This window comes from Schistosoma mansoni (assembly GCF_000237925.1).
Source record: "Schistosoma mansoni, WGS project CABG00000000 data, supercontig 0041, strain Puerto Rico, whole genome shotgun sequence".
NCBI classification, from domain to species: Eukaryota; Metazoa; Platyhelminthes; class Trematoda; order Strigeidida; family Schistosomatidae; genus Schistosoma; species Schistosoma mansoni.
This window is the reverse complement of record NW_017386027.1, coordinates 1,314,613-1,334,610: the sequence shown is the minus strand read 5'-3', so window position 1 is coordinate 1,334,610 and position 19,998 is coordinate 1,314,613. Positions and strand designations below refer to the sequence as shown.

Genomic DNA, 19,998 nt, shown 5'->3' with positions numbered 1-19,998 from the left:
TTCTTTCACGTGGATGTTTGATAACGTTATAAATGTGAGTGAGTGTATATTACATTGCATGTTTATAATATGACTTGTGGTGGCTGGTACCATGACAAGGCCATACAGGTTATTCTAGTTTCTAGACAGACCAAATTGTACATTATTGTGAAGCCAAATGTTGACCTTGTCACTCACTTACTCGCTTATAAATGGTGACTGTTTTTATATGATGGTGTGTGTGTGTGTGTTATTGGCTTATTGCGTTGATTGAGTGTCTGTAATTTATTTTGGTCATGCTTTATCAAATGGAGTTGGCTCATTCTCCTTCTTGATTGCTTGTGATTTGGTGTGGCTTCGCTCTCTCTCTCCTCCTCCTCCTCTTATGGTTTCGCTAAGTGTATTTTCAGATGAATAAGTGTAAGAAGTGCACGTATTGGAACTTGCTTCATTCTCGTATTTAACTTATTATCTCACATTGTTCGCGTAGATGATTTAAGTCAATAATATTATACGAATATTTGTGTCATGTAGATTTTGATAAATTATTCATACGACCGAATTGGAATTAGATAACGGGGCACTTATAATGGTGCGCCCTTCGATATCATCATCGTCCATTCTATTTGGCGTCAAAATAAGGAGCCACTAATTTCTACCTATATGTTGATAGCATCGTATTATTCTAATGATAATCATAACGTAGGTGAGACTATTTAGTGAATGAATCCCAGGTATGATGAAGCGTGAATTTCAAGTCAGATTATTGATTCATCAATGAAAGAAATAACTTCTCACAATGTGTAAATGTTTCTAGAAATAAAATCCGGTCATTGTTATCAACATTTATTCAGGCAATAATGCCCTTCAAATATATGTCACTCAACATTGTATTACTTACGCCTGTTACTCCTAATGTAGCATAGGCAGCCTATCAGCATTCGCCAACCCACCCTGCACTGCTCCTTCTTTTCTAGTTCTATCCAACTTTTGTTCATTATTCTCATGTCTGTCTCCATTTCTCGGCGTAATGTGTTCTTTGGCCTTCAGGATTCCATGTGAGGTCTTGTCTTGTGACGCAGTTGGGTGACTTCCTCAATGTATGTCCTATTTACTTCCAGCGTTTCTTCCTGATTTCTTCCTTTTCTGAAATCCGGGTTGTTCTCTCCCACATTAGAATGTTGCTGATAGTGTCTGGTCAACGGATTCGAAGTATCTTGCGTAGTTAACTGTTAATAAACACCTGTATCTTCTGCATGATGGTTTTCGTAGTTCTCCACATCTCCGCCTCATACAGTAGAACTGTCTTGACATTTGTGTTGAAAATTCTGATCTTTGTGTTGGTTGACAATTGTTTTGAGTTCTGGATGTTCTTCAGTTGTAAATATGCTACTCTTGCTTTGCCGACCCTCATCCTCACATCTGCATCTGATCCACCGTGTTCATCATTGTATACTTCAAGAATATTGTTACTGAAATATCTTGGCAATGATGATTTGTCCAATCGTTTTTTATCATTTCAAATATTTCCTGTTTTTTTTGTTTTTATATATTAGAAACAAGCAGAAGAACGTGCTCGACTATTAAAAGAACACCTAGAACGACGTAAGAAGCAAGAGAAAGTTTTCGAACTAGAAAGAAAACATCAACTTTTCAGGGTAAAGTAAACAGAAGAGATTAGATATGTTTATCTAATAATCGTATATTTAATATGCGGATATGATGTGGAATCTGAGCCTGTATTCCTTTCTAATTGGGACTCGTCAGCTGGATGTACTTGCATCTTAGTATTGATATTCACACTGAGCTAGTTAGGGTAGGTATTGTGGTCTAGTTGTTATGTCAATATAAACATTGGAATTCAGGCACATCCGGTTATAGAATTTCAAGTAGGACGAAACGAATGTGTTGAATTACAGTGCCAGCCATATACCGAAAATTTACTTAAAACTTTTAACCAAAGGATATAACGAGTCAGTTCATTCAGGATGCACATACGGCAACAGAAACTGATCAATCAACTGCCGTCCTGAATATTAACAAAAGGGAAAGAGGATCTCCTCTGAACTGTTTGATATCATTTGGCGACTACTTGTAATCTCCAGGAATTTTGTATCACATAACGACAGTTAAGATAAATAGAAATTCATTTTGAAATGTAAACTGATGTAATTAGTACAACCTATGTAGTGAATAGAGTCAGTCAAAGGATGAGAGCAGAATATACAGTAATAGAAAGTGGAGACAGGAAATAATGACGAGTAGTCATCTTTAATGACAAGAATGCAATCTCTTTGATTGATTGTTGAATAGAGACGAGCCACATCATGGTCATATTAAGTTTGAGTACTAGACGTCTATGTAAATGTTAATAACCAGTTTAATTAAGGATAAAAACTAATGTGTACCTTTTGGATGTGACAGTGAAAATAAACAGATTTTCTTATCAGAAAGGGGTTTTGTAGAGATTTAGTATTTTCATAGTTGAAAGCGTGAGTCAATTGAAGCTAGACCACGATGGAAAACCTGGAAGTACTAGAAGGCCGTTTCGTCCTACTATAGGACTCCTCAGAAATGCGCATCCACGATACCGTACTCGCGAGATTCTTAATTAGTTTTTTGGGCTTGTGAGATCAGACCGTAAAATAGAAAAGCAGTTGATTGATTCATTTCGAATACTGATTAGCTAGCATCGATTGTCTATCTAGTACCAATATCATCCGGCTAATCAATGACAAACTTAATGTAGGATAACGGTCGGAAATAATGCTAGATGATTATTGGTTTAGAATGAAGTTTCCCACTGTTGTCTGCCCGATAATCAGATAGAGAACAATTCAGAAAACAGACAACTTCTGACTATACAGTCCAAATTTGTGAATCAATTATGCAATAATATGGAGAAAAACTACAACCACGCATCCACAGAATTAGGAAATTACATTATTGAGAATAACTGCCCTACAAGTAGAAGAGAACTGGATGATAGACCATCAATCAATCAACTCTAATTTAGGAAACGTAAGACACAACATCATTTTATGCATCAAAAGAAAGCTTACAAGAAAGTAAATATAAAAAGACAATAGTTTGGGTATTTAATAATTTTATACAGTTGAAATCATGAGGTCGATTGAAGCTAGACCACCATGGAAAAAACCTGGAAGCACCTGAACGGGCCGTTTCGTTCTTATTGTGGGACCCCCTCAGCAGTGCGCATCCACGACCTCGCCTCACGAGATTCGAACCTAGGACCTACTAGTCTCACAATAGGACGAGACGGCCGTCCAGTGCTTCCCAGGTTTTTCCTTGGTAGTCTAGCTTCAACTGACTCATGCTTTCAACTATGACTAATGATTGACAACTGCAGGAGAAATACGACAATATACATTATCTAAGGGATAGTGTTCAAGGGATAATAATGAATATCACAATATGGAAAGTGGTTTTTTTCAGAAACAGGCTAATTGTAATGATTTTTTCATTTCCATTGAAGCTTGAACAGTTTGAGAGATTTTGTACGCCACAATGTAAATTGGATCAGAAACCGATAGAACACAAGTATGTCAATCCAAGGTTAGTTTAAAAATGGAAAGCAGTTACTTTATATAACTAAATACACTTTGTAAAGATTAGTGTACATTTTGAAATTGTCAAATTCCCGTGACTAGTTTGTTAGATGAAAGAACAACCGTCTTTTTAATGGTAACCGAGTCCATCCGCAAAACCAAATTCGAATAAGTCTTCATAACGTCGAAACCACATATCAAATGTGACATTGGATTCAAGATCGTAATGAAACTCAGAGATACTTCTCGCGAGACCACCAAATAAAGGTGCAGTAGTTACAGAATTAGAAGTGCTTGTTTGAGTGTTAGGCGTGATTTTTGCATCTGTTAACATCTGGATAAGTTTCAGCTTCTGCTCAAGCAATAATTTCACTTTTAAGGGATCCATGTTTACACCAGCATCGTCGCTAATTTTGTTATATTTGAAGCGATTACGAGTTTCCTAATCGAAGAACGAACAAAGACTCTGTGACCAAAGACCAATAAGCTAGCTATTCCGACACGTCTCAGACCCGCTAACTAGAGTGAAAAATCCAAGTTCGAAGTGAGAAAATATATTACGCAAGCAGGCAGAAGCACAAGCGATCACAACAGCATAAAATTCTCCTTGGGATGCGTTACAAAATAGCATACTAAAAGACACAACGAGCCAATAGCGTCTAAGATCCTTCCAAGTGGGAAATATGATATGAAGGTGAAAATGAGCACCTTTTCCGCGAAAACAAGGAATTCAAATTTTTAACGTAAAATTACAAAATTAAGGTGTTATATCTTGAACTTAGATTCTTAGTATGTCGCGTAATACTTGAGCACTAGAACACTAGAACCCCCCCAAGTCGCAAAATCAGAAGACAGAAAACAAGTAGAAGGAATGTTATTCCGGACCAGTGTTAATTATGGTACAAAACTGTCAGGTATTTATAGTTTTTAGTAGAAACGAAATCATCATTATAGTTATCCAATCCGCACACAGGTAGTTATCAGCATTGTCCAATAAGGAAGTTACATGTAGTAATTCTAGAATATTCTTCCAAAAGCTGATTGGATGGAATATGTTCGGCTTCTTCTGGGCTTCTTAGAGCTTCCTTAACTTCACCTGTGGACCATCCTCACATAGGGCATTTACCAAGTGAGTTCTAGGGATCTAACGTCCCAAACAATCTATAATTTTAAAAAATTGTACTGGTCGTCCATTGTTAGTAAGGTAAAGATGTTCTCGTCAAGGTCAGACTCGGTGTAATGAATAGTCGTTTGGATCTGTGATTTGATTGGGTAACTCCTGAACTTACTAATTAAGGTAAGCACTAATAATAATGACAATCACAAAACTGATAGAGATCTTAATATTTTCATAGTTGAAACATGAGTCAATTGAAGCTAGACCAACATGGAAAACCTGGAAGCACTGGACGGTCGTTTCGTCTTATTGTGGGACTCCTCAGCAGTACGCATCCACGACCTCGCCTCACGAGATTCGAACCCAGGACCTACCAGTCTCACGAGCGAGAGCTTGACCACTAGACCACTGAGCTGCCCGGCATCCAACGGTGTTAATGTCTAACTCCAACCAATCCACGATTTTGAGCAACCGTTCACCAATTGTCTTCAGTGAGTTAATATCTCTACAACAGACTTGATAGAACTCCACTGGTCACTGCTTCCCACTAGAACTCAAGGAAATATCTCTTGAAGTCAGTCACTAGTGAGCATATGGTTATAGATCAGAGGGAGTTTTGTGGAGAATTTAGTATTTTCATAGTTGAGAGATTTTAATGATTAAGTCTTTGGTATTTTTTTCCTCAAATTTTAGTGAATCAAAACCATCTGATATTATTATCAAAGAGCCACAACCTCTAGAAGCGCCAAGTTTAAGTATGGTATTAGCTAAATTAAATGAAATGCCTACTTTAACAAAAGTTGATCATTATAATGATAATTCATTAGAATTAGATCAAAATATGGATGATGGTGATGGTGAAGGAGAAGAAGAAGAAAGTTCAGCAATTACAGAAGATGATCCAAATTCAAATTGTAGTTCTGTTCATTCTTCAAATATACATCATAAATGGTTAGTTCTTACATTTGAATTTCGATCTAACTTTCAAACGGATGATTTTGATTATTTAAAAAGTAATGTCAACTGAAAAGTGTTATAAATGATAGAAGGCATTCAAACTATTACATTTTCATTGCTGTCAAGACACAATACAAGTTAGACCACCAATGAAAACCTGGAGGCACTAGACTTCTGTTTCGTTGTGGTATGGAACTGACCAAAAGTAAACATTCACGATACCATGCGCAGGCATCGAACCTAGAACTTTCAGCCTCGCACGCTAAATTTCTATAAAGCTGGAATCAACACTTGTATGGATTGATCAGCTGTCATTTAGAGGTATTAAAAGCCTAATATATGAGTCGATGTACGATAAAAGAGGGAGCGTTCCCTAAAATAGTTCTGTATGTAACACCTGCGGAAAAATACAACAACAAATGAATTCAAAGTGACAGATTGCTATAGATACATAAAATTATCAGAGAACGGGGTAGCGATTCGAGGCACATGTTTTGAAACAAGTGATCAAAAATCAGATAAGTTAGTGAATATAATTGAGTAGTATGGTTTGTATGCATAAGAAGGTATTAGGATGAAGTAACCAACACGAGTTTTCATCCCTTATAGGGTTGAAGATGTGTTACTGACATGGACGAAATGCACGTTCAGTTCCTATTTCTTCCCTTAAATTTCTCCGGTTGAATTCAATCTGTGAGGAGAACCAAATTGTAACTCAAATAAATCTTCAGGAAGGATCTTTGAGAAGACGAAGTTTATCAGAGTTGAGATATATTTGCTTAATACCTTCGGAACAATGTGATCATGCTTATACTTGAAGTTTATCTCTTAAAATATCTATCACAAATATAGAATATAACTATGAGCTGAAGTAATGAAGTCATGGGATTTAAAGTATTGGATGATCCTAAAACTGAAAATCTTGAAATAGGTTACTTCCTTACTTATTTGCTTACTTACGCCTGTTACCCCTCGTGGAGGAGCATAGGCCGCCCACCAGCATTCTCCACCCGACTCTGTCCTGCGCAATCCTTTCCAGTTCTTTACAGTTAACATTCATCCTTTTCATATCTGCTTCTATTTTGCAGCGTAATGTGTTCTTTGGCCTCCCTCTTTTCCGCTTCCCTTCCGGCTTCCAAATTAATACTTGCTTCGTGATGCAGTTCGGTGATTTCCTTAATGTATGTCCTATCCACTTCCAACACCTTTTCCTAATTTCCTCTTCATCTGGAAGCTGGTTTGTCCTCTCCCATAAAACGCTGTTGCTGATAGCATCCGGCCAGTGAATGTTGAGCATTTAGCGTAGACAACTGTTTATAAATACTTGTACCTTTTTGACGATGGTTGTTGTTGTTCTCCACGTTTCAGCTCTTTACAGTACGACTGTCTTGACGTTTGTATTGAAGATTCTCACTTTGAAGTTAGTTGACGTTTGTTTTAAGTTCCATATATTCTTCGATTGTAGAAATGCTGCCCTTGCTTTGCCAATCATCGCCCGTTGAGATAAGTAAAGAATGAATTAATTTGCATTACGAAAACCGGTTTCAAGTCATTTAAGCCATCTAAGAAAACCAAGAATCAGTAAATTCATAGATTGATGACGTGTTTTTTTCTAACTGTCCCCAATCTTTTATTTCAACCTACTTTGATCCGATCCGTCGCAACTTATCAGAGTCGGTGATGGTCTCTTTGTAAGTTGTAGTATTGAAATGATGAAGATTGTCTGGATTTGGTAGTGTTGGATATCTTAATCTGAATAATATAATGATGAACGTTCGTTGCCATTCAGGAGAACCTTAACTTTCCTTCTTTCTTTCTTTGTTACAGTAATGCAATACGCAAAAGAAAAGATAATATTCTACGTAGATTAAATGCCAAATCAACGGATACTCGTAGTAAATGGAGTAAATTTTCATCCAATTATAAATATGATACAAATTTGAAAAATTATCTTTTACATCAAGAAAAGATTGATGATCCATTGAAACATTCAATAACAAAATATCAATTTATGGATTATACAGTTTTAAAGAAATTAGCTCAACGTACCTTAGAAACTAGTGGTTCATCAATGGAATTAACTAATTTACCAAATCATAATGAAGCGCCAATGGTAACAGGTATTCCTCTTTTGTTGTTGTTGCTAAGTTCATATAAATCACTTGAAATTTACGATCCGTCTGTAGCTCCTCCGGGGGCTACTGACGGTCTCAAGCCCGGGTAAAGAAGGAGGGTTGGGCATGGGGTTAGCGACCCTATCCCATAGAAAACTAACTCGATTAAAAAAACGCTAACCAGAAAAAAATATATCATAATCGAATGTTGTCTACTGAACATAGGTGACTAGTTACTTTGAATATTTCTTTTGTGGTTAGTGTTTTCTTAAGCGAGTTGGTTTTCTATGGGATGGGGTCACTAACTACATGCCAACCCTCCTCCTTTATCCGGGCTTGGGACTGGCAGTAGCCCCCGGAGGGGTTACAGGCGGAGTTAGGTGACTAGTTTGTTTTATTGATTAAAGAAATACGGGAGAATTGAAGTTAAAGTTAAGAATAAGATTTACAGTTTGGCATTAGAGTTACAATTTAAGATTAAGATGATAAGTTTAAGGTAAGAGTTAGAACTTGACATCAAGATTTAGGGTTTTAACTTTGGATCAACACTAATAGTATATGATTTAAGATTAGAATACATATAGACTAATAGTAAGAAATAATCCACCCCTATATACCCTGGTACGACTGAGAGTGGGGAGAGTCCACTCTCCCTCTCCAAATGCTCTCACATGGCAACGCGTATATAACCTCTGCCAGGGAAGTCCTACTCACTGCCTTCTCGTGGTGAGGGTGTTGTTTACGAAATTGAGAGGACGGAAAGCGAATGTCCGGCCCTTTAACCGGGTTGATGGAGACGGCGAGTCCACCTAGGGGAATTGGAAAACCCTGATTCCAAACCAATGGTGGACATGGGCTCCAGTATCCTAAGAGAACAAATGGCGTATAAATCAGACGTTGGTCACTGGCTACCATGGGACTGCATCTCCCTACGATGCTCCACTGTCTTGTGGATCACACCTTTAGGTCAAAGGCTCCGGGTGTGGCCCCCTAAGGAAACCACCTGCTTTAGTTTGGGCACTTGGGCAGTATCATAGCCCTCCCACAAATCAAATGAGATTTGTGCAGCGCATATATATCTGGTGCCCATTTGTACCAATATTTATGTGCTTAAATAAATAAATGAATAAAAGAAATAATCCAAGTCCTTAACTCTGAATATTAATCCTAATGCTTAAATCGTTGTATTAACATTATGAATCATTTACTCAAATTTTCTGACCTCTGATGATCAACTGAATCAGATCAACAAGTCATTAGGGTCGTTTGAAAAGTCATTCTACTTCGTCCTTATATTTCAGCTTAACTTACGCTTGTTACCCCATAGTGTTGAAGCATAGGCCCCCCACCAGGATTCTCCATGGAACTCTGTCTTGGACAACCCTTTCTAGTTGCTATTCATCCTTTACATACCTACTGAAATGTGTAAAAAGCTAACCAGATATTTCAGTTTAACTAAAAATATCAATGTTCCCACATTTCTATCTTAGAAATATTAACTGCGAAAATGACTTTAAAAAGTTTAAGTGAACATTAACTGTGAATATTGAAAAACGAAATGCAACCATAGAAAGGCCTTAGATATATATGCCGATAGTCGGAAGTAGATAGAAGACAGCGAGAAGATATGTACAACTGTCAACTTATACCATGACCATTAAATCGAATAAGACATTTGATATGTTGAGCTAATCAGAAGTGGCCAAATGAGAAGGTTAATCGATGACAGCCAGAAGTGACTTAAAGGTCAAGTTTATTTCAATGGGTCAATTTCCTAAGGATAGACTGGTATATATATGAATGAGTATTTGTGCATTTTATTCCATAGTCCAATACACTTTCTCTCTCTGATGTTCATGATGAAGTAGTAGGTTGGGGGCTTAGAACGTAGCATACTGTGTATCAGTATCAGATGTCGAGCAGCGCACGTCACAACAACATATGTAAAAATTATATTTGAAACAATCTTCGCGATTGGAATTTAAATAATTCCAATGTTTCGTCTGGTGAACTTGCCTGAACTTCTTCATGGTAATAATCAAAATCAAAATTGGGTTCACGAGTCAAGCAGAGCTAGATCACTATTGAAAACGAGGAAGCACCGGACGGCTGTTTCGTCCTAATATGGGACTCCTTAACAGTGCGCATTCATGATTACGCACGTGGTATCCGAATTCAGGACCTTCGGCCTCGCACTCAAATGCCTAACCTCTAAAGCATTAAACTGGTATCTAACGGTGTTAGTGCCTAGCTTCGACCAATCAATGATCTTGCTCAACCGTTCATCTATTGTCTGAGGTGGATAACTGTCTCACACTTGACATGGACTGGACTCTATGGTCACGACTCCTCACTAGAACTCCAGGAAATCCATCTTAAAGTTAGTCACTAGTGAGCATGTTTATTATCAATTTGGGGGATTTGTGTAGATTGTAGCGTTCGCGTCACGCAAAACGCCTCCTAGGTAGTATTCTGAATTAAGTTTTGACAGCCAATCTCGCTTCACGCGCTCAGCACAGAGCAACCAAATTAACACTACTTAAGTAGTATATATAGTCATATTAACAATCATGGTAGCGATTACTCATGAATTCCTTTCTTCATCGCAAGCAAAAAGAATAAATGTTTATAGTATTATTTCGTTTATGGAAGTCTGTTGTTCAATGACAACTGATGGTATGTCTGATTGGAAGTCAATTAACTCACTGTGTACATACCGCATATACTACTTAAATGGTGTGGATTTAAAATACAGAAGTTCAGAAGAAATAAAGTCGATTGTAAAGAAATAATCGTACAGGTTGGTTTTTAATTCTTGTCTCTTAACCCAGGATCAACCAGGATATCCTCAGTTAGATGTTTGAAAACATCATGCAAATTATACTTTTATACTGTTTATGTGAAGTTTTAGTTTGGACAGTGATACCAAGTGCGTGTTGTTGTCGCCTGGGGGAGAGCCACTGTGAGGTTACCTGAAGGGTGCATAATCGGTCACCCGTGTGTGCCTTGCGGGAAGGTCTGAGACGTGCAGCAGCAAACTCTCGTGATGAGAGGCTCCACTAACAGGAGTGCAGGCTAACAGACAAGACTCTGATGGTCGCACCACACACCCGGCGATCGGGACTGATTCTCGTGAGGGGGAGGTGTGCCGTCAGAATGAGATGGTCTGTGCTGAGCGCGTAAAGCGAGATTGGCTGTCAAAACTTAATTCAGACTACTACCCAGGCGGCGTTTTACGTGACACGACCGGTATGTAGTCGAATACGCAAGGGAGTTTTGAGTATGGATATGCCACCTTCGGACATCTGTAATGTCAAAATTTCAAACGACAATCAAAATATGGTAAGCAGAGATGGATAGTGGCTAGCAGTGGAATCCAGGACACGCGTTTCGTCCTATTTGGGACTCGTCAGCTGGATGTACCTGCATCTCAGAGTTGATGTTCACTCTGGAACTCGAACCCAGTACCGTTCGCTTCAAACGCCATCGCGATTCCACTGCTAGCCACTATCCATCTCTACTTACCATGCTTGTGAATTAAGGCTATATTGAGGCAATACGCACAGTATGCACATATGCCAATTAGAGACTGACCAGTTGCAGTCCTAAACATCAATGGGAAGATTCAAACAAACAATACTGAATGAATTTAGACAATCAAAATAAATGCATAGGACAGGCGTCAACCACCACCGATCAAAAGTAACAAGAAGTTGTCAGTCATATCTGTGTTCCATCTTCAGACACATGAATGGGAGATCAAATGACTTATGTTAATCCCTTCAATGTGTAGTACTGTGGAGATTCGATCTCACTGAGTGTACTAATACGTGTTGATAGTACTTGTTCTGACTGAAAACTCTAGTGACTCGACACTAGATGTGAGGAATGAACTCCAGATGTAGATTATTTGATCTCGTTTTTTTAACCTTCTGAGAAAACATTCTCAGATGACCAGTTCTAGATCAAAGATAATGATAAAACATATCAATAACAACATCGACATTCAGCAAACGGTTAGGTAATATCAGACCACTTTGTAACCCTAAGATAATAGAAATAGGTTAAGATATCAATAAACTTGGATAATGAGATTCCATTTATTGTGTATATATGTAAATCATTTTGATAACTGATCTGCACTATTATACTCTTGGTAGAATTTATTTCTAGTGACTACTGACTTACTCACTCAACTAGTGCTTTCAAGTCTAATTGTAATCATTATCTTATCAGACTCACTTTATGTGGGTCTTCATATTTTAATGTCATCAGGAAACAGTAGAACAGATGACTGTGTGGCACTTGGTAAATCATCTACTTAAAGTACAAAAAGAAAGAAGGCCTAGGATCCTCCTCAGATTCTCATGATGATAAGGCATCATTTACTCTCACTCGTTTCCACCTAACTCTGTGAAAGTCAATTCATGAGCTTACAAATAATTCTGTAACTTCGAAGTAGAAATCTAAGACTTGGATCACAGACCTTAACGAAGGGTTAACTTAGTTCAGTGAAAATCACATCTACTAGAATACTTCTATCTTTCTTTGCAGTCCAATCATTTTTTGCTATGAAATGATGAAACGAACATGAAAGGCCTGTTCTAAAACCATGTTATTGCATCAATGGATGATTATTCTCTATTAAGTAACGTAGAGTGGCAACCCGAAAAATACTTTCGATTAATCTGATCATATTACTAATAGTGGTGACTGGGCGATTTTTATTTAACAAATGTTTACTCCCAGTTTTTTAGACCTGATCGATTGTTGCATCCTTTCAGTCTCTTGGAAGTTTTAACTGCTGCAAAGATAATATAAAAAACGGTATTGCTAGTACTCCTTCAATTATGTTCACTAGAGCTTACATAATTCGAGGATGAATATCATCAGGACTATTGAAATTACCTACTTCGAGGTTTTGGAATCGTAGCAGGACAACTGTCGTCTCAATAAACGTAGGATACATAAACAAAACACCATTGCTGGAAACTCACTATAAGCAGCAGGTATTGCCAATACCTGACTAATCATGAAGCCACCAAAAGAATCTTTTCGTCATCATTTTGTTGATGGGTTACCTGTTGATCTAGAGCCATCTTCTGCCTCATTTTATTCTCTAGTAGTGTGTCAGGTCTTAGCCGAATATGAATATTATCTTAGTTACCGGTTAGCAAAGGAAATTTTTGTGCATCCTACCCTAGAATCTCCTTAGAGAGTCTTCATTATAGGAGATCGGCATTTCCTTCCATACTTGTATCTGTTCTTGCCAGATTTTCCGAATGAAATCCTATTGAGTTATCCAGCAGAATGTTATGTGTAAATATTCCAACCTTTTCTAAACCATTATGTCTGGTTTCAGGATCTAGATCACTTCATTCAATCAAATCCTTCACAATAATGTCGGAAACAGTCTGAACTTTTTTTGTCTAAGTGTGTTCATAGTTAGACTGTGGAGCTTTGGCGAAGTATTATGTAGCTCTGAATGGAAACCTAAAATATGATATCGATCAAAGATGGCGAAAGGTTTGCAAGAGTCTCTTAATTCCTTCATTTCCTTGTGCACTGACTTTCATTTCCTTTCATTTGCGATTTTCGGCACATAACTCTTTGAATTAATAACAGTTCTATTGTGATCATCATATGAAATGACTTTAGGGACAACATTATCAACGAGCGGTCGATGATTCTTCCGTATTTCGTTATTCATATGTTTCGTTAGAGACTTCCTAAACTTTACAGTTGGATTAATTACTACCTCTCCCGTGGTTTCACTCACAACACTAACACGGCCTCCTTTTTCTGCATTCAATCTTCTAGTACAAAAACGACTACTACCATTATTACGACTACCATTTTTTTTCCGATATGAGAAAGATCAATGGCCTCTTGGATTATCAATGTCTTACTCGAACAGCAAAATGTACAGAGCCAATCAGAAGTAGGCTTCAAACATCTTTTATATACATTGAATGTTAATTGTGTAGATAATTTGTGGAACCAATTGTTACATTTATCATTAGGCATTGATATGTATCAGAAAGGTTTTTTTTTCGGAGATTGTAGTAATTAAATACTTGAATTTATGAGTCGATTAAAGCCATACCACTATGGAAAATCTGAAAGCACTGGACGACCGTTTCATCCTAGTATGAGACTGGTCAGCGTTTACGCGCGAGACCGAAGGTCCTGGGTCGAATCCCGCGAGCGGGGTCGTGGATGACACTGCTGAGGAATCCCATACTAGGACGAATCGGTCGTCTAGTGCTTCTAGATTTCTTATGGTGGTCCAGCTTTAATTGATTCATGAATTCAATCATTCAATTTCAGTTCATTGAAACAAAAGTACTATACAGGTTAACAAAGATTTCTTCATTAAAATTAATTAAAAGGTTCTTCGGATAGTCAAACATTGAACGATAATTCGCAATTGAAAACAACAATCACAACAAAATCGGATCTTCAAAATCGTCCTAATGGTTTAGGAAGTCCTATTAAAAGTAAGGCAATTTTTTTATTTATTCATTATGAACATGTATTCACTATGATTATGGTACAAAGGTGAGGAGTTCAAAATAAATGGAAACTAGATTATATCTTTGTTGCTAATATAGATCTACCATGCCCTACGGATATCCGTGGGATAAGGCAAGGTTTGCATTTTTAGGGTCGACCATTTCTAACCCCACCCCTCCTTGTGGGAAGGCAGCATCGCTGTTATGCTGATTGTCTGAAGGAAACACCTTACTGCCATCACACCTCTGTACAGTCAGCAGTACGACTTCGTCTTCGGACCTTGGGTTTGCTGGTTTTAGTCTTACCGCCCTTCAACCGACCTTTGTGGCATGGTAGGACCTTGAGGAACGATTGTTCCAGCCAGTATTACCTATTGACTACTGTTATACGATTTACTATTTTTAATTTTTCCCAATCTATTAGTTACATTATCCCATACTCACAGCCACTTTTGGCTTGATATTGTATCATTATCATTTTCCATTTAATGGTTTGATGCAATCTACTCTGCTTGTATATAAACCACGTATGTCTTAAATATACGATCCATACAATGGAGACTAATATTTGTGTTCTGAACTGAACGGACTAGTCCAGGCGAGAAGCTAATATAAGATAAGACCAATAAGGACTCGGAGTTGACTCAAGGCTGCTAGTGCTAGTTGACACATTATTGATTTAGCACTAGGACAAGGTCATAAAAGTCGGCATTCTAACTGGCAGTCTTGTCACATGATATCTAACGGGCTGTAGAACATAATATACTCTTTAAGAGCCATTTAGTTTACATGTATAATTCGTTGTGTTTAAATTTTAGATGCTTGGCAATTTGATCTACAAGGAAAGGAAACTAACGTAACAACAATATCAGCATCACAGCCAACAACAGCTATTACTCCTATAGCTACAACTGCAAATACCCCATCCTCATCATCATCATCATCATTATTATTGTCTAATATTCATAAACCTTCTTTACCTGGTCCAAGTGGACCAGGTGGACCAAATGTTAATTTAACAGCTGATTGTTTACATCCAATCAATCAATATAATAATGATCATAATCATGAAGATAAAACAATTAAAGTATCAGTTGATTTAAACATTTCAGATCATTCAAAATGTTCATTTAATAATCGTATGGCAACTTATCGATTAAAAAATCCTCGAATCATTAATAAACCTGATGAGAAATTATTTGAAAAGGTAATTCTATTTACTTTTGGTTTTTTTTGTTTTCTTGGTTACATTTCTTTTGATATGGTAGGCCGTTTCGTCCTATTGTGGGACTCCTCAACAGTACGAATCCACAATCCCGCCTCGTGAGATTCGAATGCGCACTACTGAGGAGTCCCACAATAGGACGAAACGGCCGTCCAGTGCTTCCAGGTTTTCCATGGTGGTCTAGCTTCAATTGACTCATGATCTCATTTATATAAAATAACTAAAATCTCCACAAAACCCCCTTCTCAATATACTTTTGTTTTTCATTATTTGTTACAATTTCTTAATATAAATAACTTGATGAATAAGACAAACACTTTTTGATGGAGTTTTGTTCTCTAAGCTGAATGGTTTGGTCGTGGAACTTTCGTCGTTCTTCTGAACAAAACTCCATCAAAATCATTCACCTGAGCTACAAATTTTCGCCACCATCTCAAGATAAACACTCGTAATATGGTGTCGGTTACTTATATCCACATAAGTAGTATATGGTGATGGTCAGGCATAGAATGTATTTTGGCAGAAGATCGATAAGGAAAGAACAGGAACGAAGCGTAATCGGTATAAAAATGCATGAACAATGAAATCAGAGAAGATGGACTGATATTTACAGAAGGAACAGTCAAGGTTGAGACAATTAATTGATAGTTTGCAAATTAACTGTTTACTCTATGGTTACCAAAGATCAGAATTTTCAATACAAATGTCAAGACAGTTCTACTGTAGGGGACAGAAACCTGTAGAACTACGAAAGCCATCATCTAGAAGATACAGGTGTTTATTAACAGTCGTCTACGCAAGATACTTCGGATCCGTTGGTCAGACACTATCAGCAGCAACCTACTGTGGGAGTGAACAAACCAGATTCCAGAGAAGGGAGAAATCGGGAAGAAGCGCTGGAAGTGGATCGGACACACATTGAGGAAAGCAGCCAACTGCGTCACAAGGCAAGCCCTCACATGGAATCCTGAAGGTCAAAGTAGAAGAAGAAGACCAAAGAACACATTACGCCGAGAAACGGAGACAGACATGAGAAAAATGAACAACAATTGGATAGAACTAGAAAGGAGAGTGCAGTGTAGAGTGGTTTGGAGAATGCTGGTCGGTGGCCTATGTTCCTTTGGGAGTAACAGGCGTAAGTAAGTAAGTAAGTATGGTTATCAGATTTTAGTGAGATAGTCTGTAGTTTGTGCTTGAATGCATTCGATTGTCCTCACTCATCTATTCTGTTCGCTACAGTAATAATTACAAATTTGTGATCAGTACTTATTCGACTGATATTGTTTTCAGGATATAATCCTAGTTTTAAAAAAGTAGTATTGTTAGATAGATAAGAAAAAAAAATTTAAAGATGAATAGTCGTAAGGAAGCAAATGTACATAGTTAATGATAACTGTAAATTCAAAGTGAATTTTAAGAAATAGTGAAAGACTTCAAATGTTATCTGTCATATCTCGTATTTAGATTCTTAGTATGTCCCCTGGCAGTGATTGGATGGAATATCTTCGGCTCTTTCCGGGCTTCTAGAGGCTTCCTTGAGTTTGCCAACGAGCCATCCTAACATTATCATAATGAACACTATTGAAATATATCAGTATAATGTTATATCTCCGAAATACAATGTACAAGCAGTGATTTGTCCAGCTCACAAAATGATAGTGTCATGTTGAATGCTCATGAAATTGTTGCAGTATTCTCCCACGAAGAAATAGAAAATGAATCAAACAGCATAATGAGAAGAATATGTCGGATGAATCAAATGATAATCAAGAATCCAATGCAATTTCGGTGGATGCTAATTATCCTAGTGATCTATGATGTACTAATGAGATTTACAACAAATTTGATGAAAATGTTCATAAGAATCAAACCTTGATGACCTCATATCAAGTGTCGTTGATTCTCATCATCTAGTCACTTCTAGTGGATTCTCTATTCAATGCGAGAAATCTGTTTTAAATAAAGTCTCATTAATAGTAACTTGGGGATATGAGGATCGAACATTATTTTGTGGGGGGGAGGATAAAGTCGGTAAATTTAAAGTCAGGATCTAAACATCTAGTCTTCCCAAAACGGGGAGGTCTTGTATCCCGATGAGGATTATGAATGGTAACTTTGAGGACTATTTATGAACCAATACGATACATATGTTTTTATTGTATAATTGTCTAGTAGCTAAACTGTGTATATTTATGTTCCACTTATTGTAAGCTTTATTTTGACCCATATACTGTTACTATAGGACTTACTGTTCTTGAATTATGCCCAATCCATTAATTACAGTCTCTCACATTCACAGACACTTTTGGCTAGATCTTGTACAAATGTGTATTTTCTATTCAATGGTACGATGTGGTCTGTTTGGTTTGTATATAAACCCAGTATGTTTGAAATACATAATTTATATCGTAGAGGCCAAGATTGATGTTCTAAACTTAGTAGGCAGGGTTAGACAGGAAGAAGGACCGATAAAGACTCTAGACTGCTCGTAAGGGTTTTATACATCATTGGTCCGGTCGATGATTCACTGTTCTGTAATTGACGATATCATTACTTCATATATTGATAGGGGCACAAAGCCACAAGTTATAACATATAATTGTTTATTATTAACGGATTTCTAGATAGTATTTGTCATAAATTCAGATCATTTCGGATTACATCCAAAACTAGGGATCATTAGACAGCTACTTAGTTCAGATACAAGACTCTACCAAAGTGTACACCTACGAACGCGTCAATCAATTCGTTTTTTGATTCACAATGAAGACAAAAAAGAAATGAAACCATTCCCTTCAAATGATCTGATAAAATCCTAAATGTATCTATTTATTTAAAAAGAATTGGTCTAGTTTAATGTTCGATAATCATAAGGTTTGATACTATTGAAAAATAAATAACTTTCTAGATTGAACTGGATTGTAATACTTAAAAGTTTGAATGAATGAATTACGCCAGAGTTTCATACAAGATATACACGTGTTGGAGACGCCCAACCGTTGCTGCTACCTTGATGTGGTGATCGGGCTTGCCTATCGTAATGAACCAATCGAGCTATACTGGCTGGAACAATCGTTCCTCAAGGTCCTACCATGCCAGACAGGTCGTTTGAACAACGGTAAGACTAAAAGCAGCAAACCCAAGGTCCGAAGGCAAAGTCGTACTACTGACTGTACAGAGGTGTGATGGCAGTAAGATGTTTCCTTCAGACAACCAGCATAACAGCAATACTGCCTTCCCACAAGGAGGGGTGGGGTTAGAAATGGTCGACCCTTAAGATGCACTGAAGACCACTATGTTGGAGACGGATTGAAGAAAGTTAGGGGCAGCCAAACCAAATTGTGGCATCAGTCACTAACTTCTAGTTTGAACCATGTTGGTAGGTGCAGACTACTTGGTTGGGGTCCACACAAATATCGGAACCAATGGTTGGAGATTCTGGGTGACATGGCTCAGAATGGATCACAATATCGTAGGTGTATACACTCTTTGTCTTCCCTTAAACCGTGAGATTAGAATTTGGTATTCATCCTGTTGTTCTAATGAGGTATGACAACTTGGACCAATGTAGCTGACCGACTGACACATGCAAGTAATGTAAGTTGTATACTATTACAATAAATAACTTATCTTCTTCATAACGATCGATATTTTGCACTATATCACATTTTGTTACATCTTCATATTCTATTAATTATTTCTTTTAAAATTAGGTTGATTTTGTAGATGATCCAATTTCAGATCAAAGTATAACAGATAATAAAGTGAATCAATCATGTGAATTAGAAGATTTAGAAAATGGTCAACTGATTGTACAAAATCCTTATCCTATGAATACATGTAAAGAAGTATGTTAATATTTAATTGGTTGTATTGACTGATTGATCTATTGGTTGGTTGATTGATTGATTGAATATTCTTTAAGTTGAAGACTAGTTCATTGTTAGATAGCAGATGAATATTAATAATAGCAATCAATGATCTTGGAACAATATGTTGATAAGAGAAGCCTGCTCAAACACTTGAACAACAACGTTTACAAACGTACATTCATTGCTATAAGGGTTTTTAGATGGCGTCTAGTCTTGATTGACTATGATCCACACTACAATAAGATTACGCGCCCAAAATCGACTTGGTTCTTTTGATAGCTCGTAAATCCGAAAACTGTAACTGGTACAGATAAAGAATATTTTTATTGGTGGCGATCTCGTGGTATCGAAAGAATACCGAGACGTGCCAACGAGTACAGGCAATAAGGGCAGAGTGTAAGTAAGTTCGATACAACAACAAGATGGATAGCGGAACGAGAAGTGACTTTGATACGGTTAAACAACAGTGAGTACATTAAAACAATCACTGGTACAATTGGTTATAATCATAATTGTTTCCATTAAATCAATCGCGTTCTCGTCGAGAAAAGGAGGTCACTACAGGTTCATTATTTTATTTTATTAACTATATCTGCTAACTACAAGTACTTATGTGCTCTCCTGAAATGCTTATAAACTGCTGTGGATCT

At 37.2% G+C, this 19,998-nt stretch overlaps 1 protein-coding gene and 1 non-coding gene across 2 annotated transcripts in view; both read left to right on the top strand.

Moving 5' to 3' along the window:
* Positions 1-19,998, top strand: part of Smp_169450 (DNA replication licensing factor MCM8, putative) — a gene marked incomplete at both ends in the record, with an annotated part of 47,103 nt that overhangs the window by 18,008 nt on the left and 9,097 nt on the right. Inside the window, 7 exons of the mRNA XM_018790691.1 lie at positions 1,536-1,637; positions 3,476-3,555; positions 5,359-5,616; positions 7,450-7,526; positions 14,129-14,236; positions 15,070-15,458; positions 19,190-19,324. Coding sequence (XP_018646086.1) covers positions 1,536-1,637; positions 3,476-3,555; positions 5,359-5,616; positions 7,450-7,526; positions 14,129-14,236; positions 15,070-15,458; positions 19,190-19,324 — 1,149 coding nt within the window. The remainder of the gene's footprint in view (positions 1-1,535; positions 1,638-3,475; positions 3,556-5,358; positions 5,617-7,449; positions 7,527-14,128; positions 14,237-15,069; positions 15,459-19,189; positions 19,325-19,998) is intronic.
* Positions 10,677-10,970, top strand: Smp_sma.rnase_p-1.1.1. The gene has a single exon (XR_001974649.1).